At 22.9% G+C, this 2,229-nt stretch overlaps 1 protein-coding gene across 1 annotated transcript in view; it reads right to left on the reverse strand.

Moving 5' to 3' along the window:
• The window catches only part of LOC102676690, a 17,739-nt gene that overhangs the window by 5,158 nt on the left and 10,352 nt on the right, over window positions 1–2,229 (reverse strand). Inside the window, exons 10-11 of the mRNA XM_031511273.1 lie at window positions 1,822–2,163; window positions 1,178–1,368 (exon numbers count right to left, since the gene is read on the reverse strand). Of these exons, the coding sequence (XP_031367133.1) occupies window positions 1,178–1,368; window positions 1,822–2,163 (533 nt within the window). The remainder of the gene's footprint in view (window positions 1–1,177; window positions 1,369–1,821; window positions 2,164–2,229) is intronic.

Consider the following 2,229-nt stretch of genomic DNA (forward strand, 5'->3'; position numbering starts at 1 on the left):
ATGCAAATAAAAATGCAATTTTTGATAAAGAAAATTTATATTTTTATTATAATAATTAATAAATAATTATAATAAAAATTGATAATAAAATATTATTAATTTTGTGCAAAAAAGTTCTATTGCTTTTTTAATTTAAAAATAACAATCATTTCAAAATACTTATTTATTTTTATTAAGTATTAAAAATAATCACAAATGAAATATATAAAAAAAACGAATATAAATAAAATATAAAGTGAAATATAAATAAATATTTTTCATAGATTAGTATAATTTTTGAGCAAACAATAAAATTCTCTAATAATAGAGAAAATGATTATATCTTTAATCGTATGTTTGAATTATAAATATCTACAAGTGTCTTAGACTTTATTCATGAAAAACCTTATTTTTCACCGCTATAAGTACAAATGTATTTTCCTAAAAGTACAAATGTAATTTCTTAAAAGTAATATATAACACTATTACTAGTTATATATATATATATAAAATGAATTTTAAAAAAGTATGATTTTTTTATTACAAAATGTATGCAAAAAATAAATAGAAAATTAATGGAATCGGTGGAAATTTTTCTTTTTTCATTAATAATATCAATTAAATTTTTTTGTAATTGCATTCGATGAAGCTTTCGAATTGACTTCATTCATATGTACTTCATTCGTGTATATTTCATTCGTGTGTATTTCATCATTTATAGCATGACGATTCGTTAATTGCAAAAAATGTACTATATTTTTGATATAAGATTTTAAATTATCTGCTTTAATAGTTCCAAGATGAAGAATTATATTCGAATATACGCGACGAGCAGCTTTATTAGATAAACGTCCAACAGTTTGTAAGGTGTGAAGAAGTTTGTCTTCTTCATTTATATTCACCACTAAAATAAAATCAAAATATAATTTAATATTGTATTGATAATATAATAATTATCAATATATTATTATTAATATAGATTTATATTATTAAAAAAACTTTGTATGAAAAAATACAAACACATAAATAAATATAATAAATTTACAAATTTAATTTGAAATTTCAATCTCTCTTTTTATTTTTATTACTAATTTATATTAAATAGAAAAAATTATATTATTGCAACATTATGACGATATTGATTATTATTGATTAAAATATACAAATTATAAATAATATTTTTTTTAAAATAATTTACCTATTGATTGTTCATCTTTTGTAGCAGGAAAAAATTTATCAATTAATTTATCAACAATATCAGCTGTGCTGTCCAAACCTCTAACAGCTGCACTGCCATATTGTGTTTCTAAAATCTGATTCGCTTTGTTCCAACTTATATCTCTCAAACTTAAAGCTTGGGAAATTATTAAATTATTAACAAGCGAAATACTTGAAACAGCTGGTTGAACGGTTTGACGTGCTAGCGAATAAGCATTTTCTAAAATCTAATGAATAAAATGATTATACGATTAGAAATATTCATATAATTATTTCATATTTTTATTTATAATATTTTTCACTCATAAAAATTGATATATTCTGTTTCTAAAATTTTCCAACTTTAAACAAGTGCATTTATATATCATATATCATATGTGCACTTATTGAATATTGAATATTTCATTCATAATAATATTAAAATTATTTAATAATATAAAATAAATGAAGACATAGTATGAAAATAAAAATCAAAAGAATTACATCCGATATGATAAGAATATAATAAAAATCTATCGTGTATTATGATTAAAAAATTTTCGTTATCGCATTTTACGATAAGATATCACGAATCAATTTTGAATGCTTCTTTACATTCCGATTAAATATTTTTATTTCGTTTACCGGAAAAAGGATTGATTTCTAACCTGCTCGGGTTTCTCTTTAACCAATGGTACTTTTTCTTCGATTTTGTCGAGACCAAGACACAGCGTGTGGTCAAAGAAGTGTATAGGGTTCTCGAGTTTCTTAGCTATGGGAGCAGCAATAGGTACTGCTTGCTTCGTTGCATTGCTTAAAGAAGTTTCTGCAGTGGTTAGTGCCCAATGAACCAACTGGTTGCAATCTTTCACACGCAAATATGTTGCTGTAGATTTTGATATTGCACTTTCAATTACTGGAAGTTCCATTACACGATGAAACACTTCGATGTGGGGCAGTTGTGCAATTTCGGTAGCCATTCTTTTACAATTTTATAAAAAACTCTGTAACATATATATATATATATATGCTATTATATGTATAACATATGCT

The sequence above is a fragment of the Apis dorsata genome, unplaced genomic scaffold (assembly GCF_000469605.1).
Source record: "Apis dorsata unplaced genomic scaffold, Apis dorsata 1.3 scaffold_303, whole genome shotgun sequence".
Classification (NCBI taxonomy): domain Eukaryota; kingdom Metazoa; phylum Arthropoda; class Insecta; order Hymenoptera; family Apidae; genus Apis; species Apis dorsata.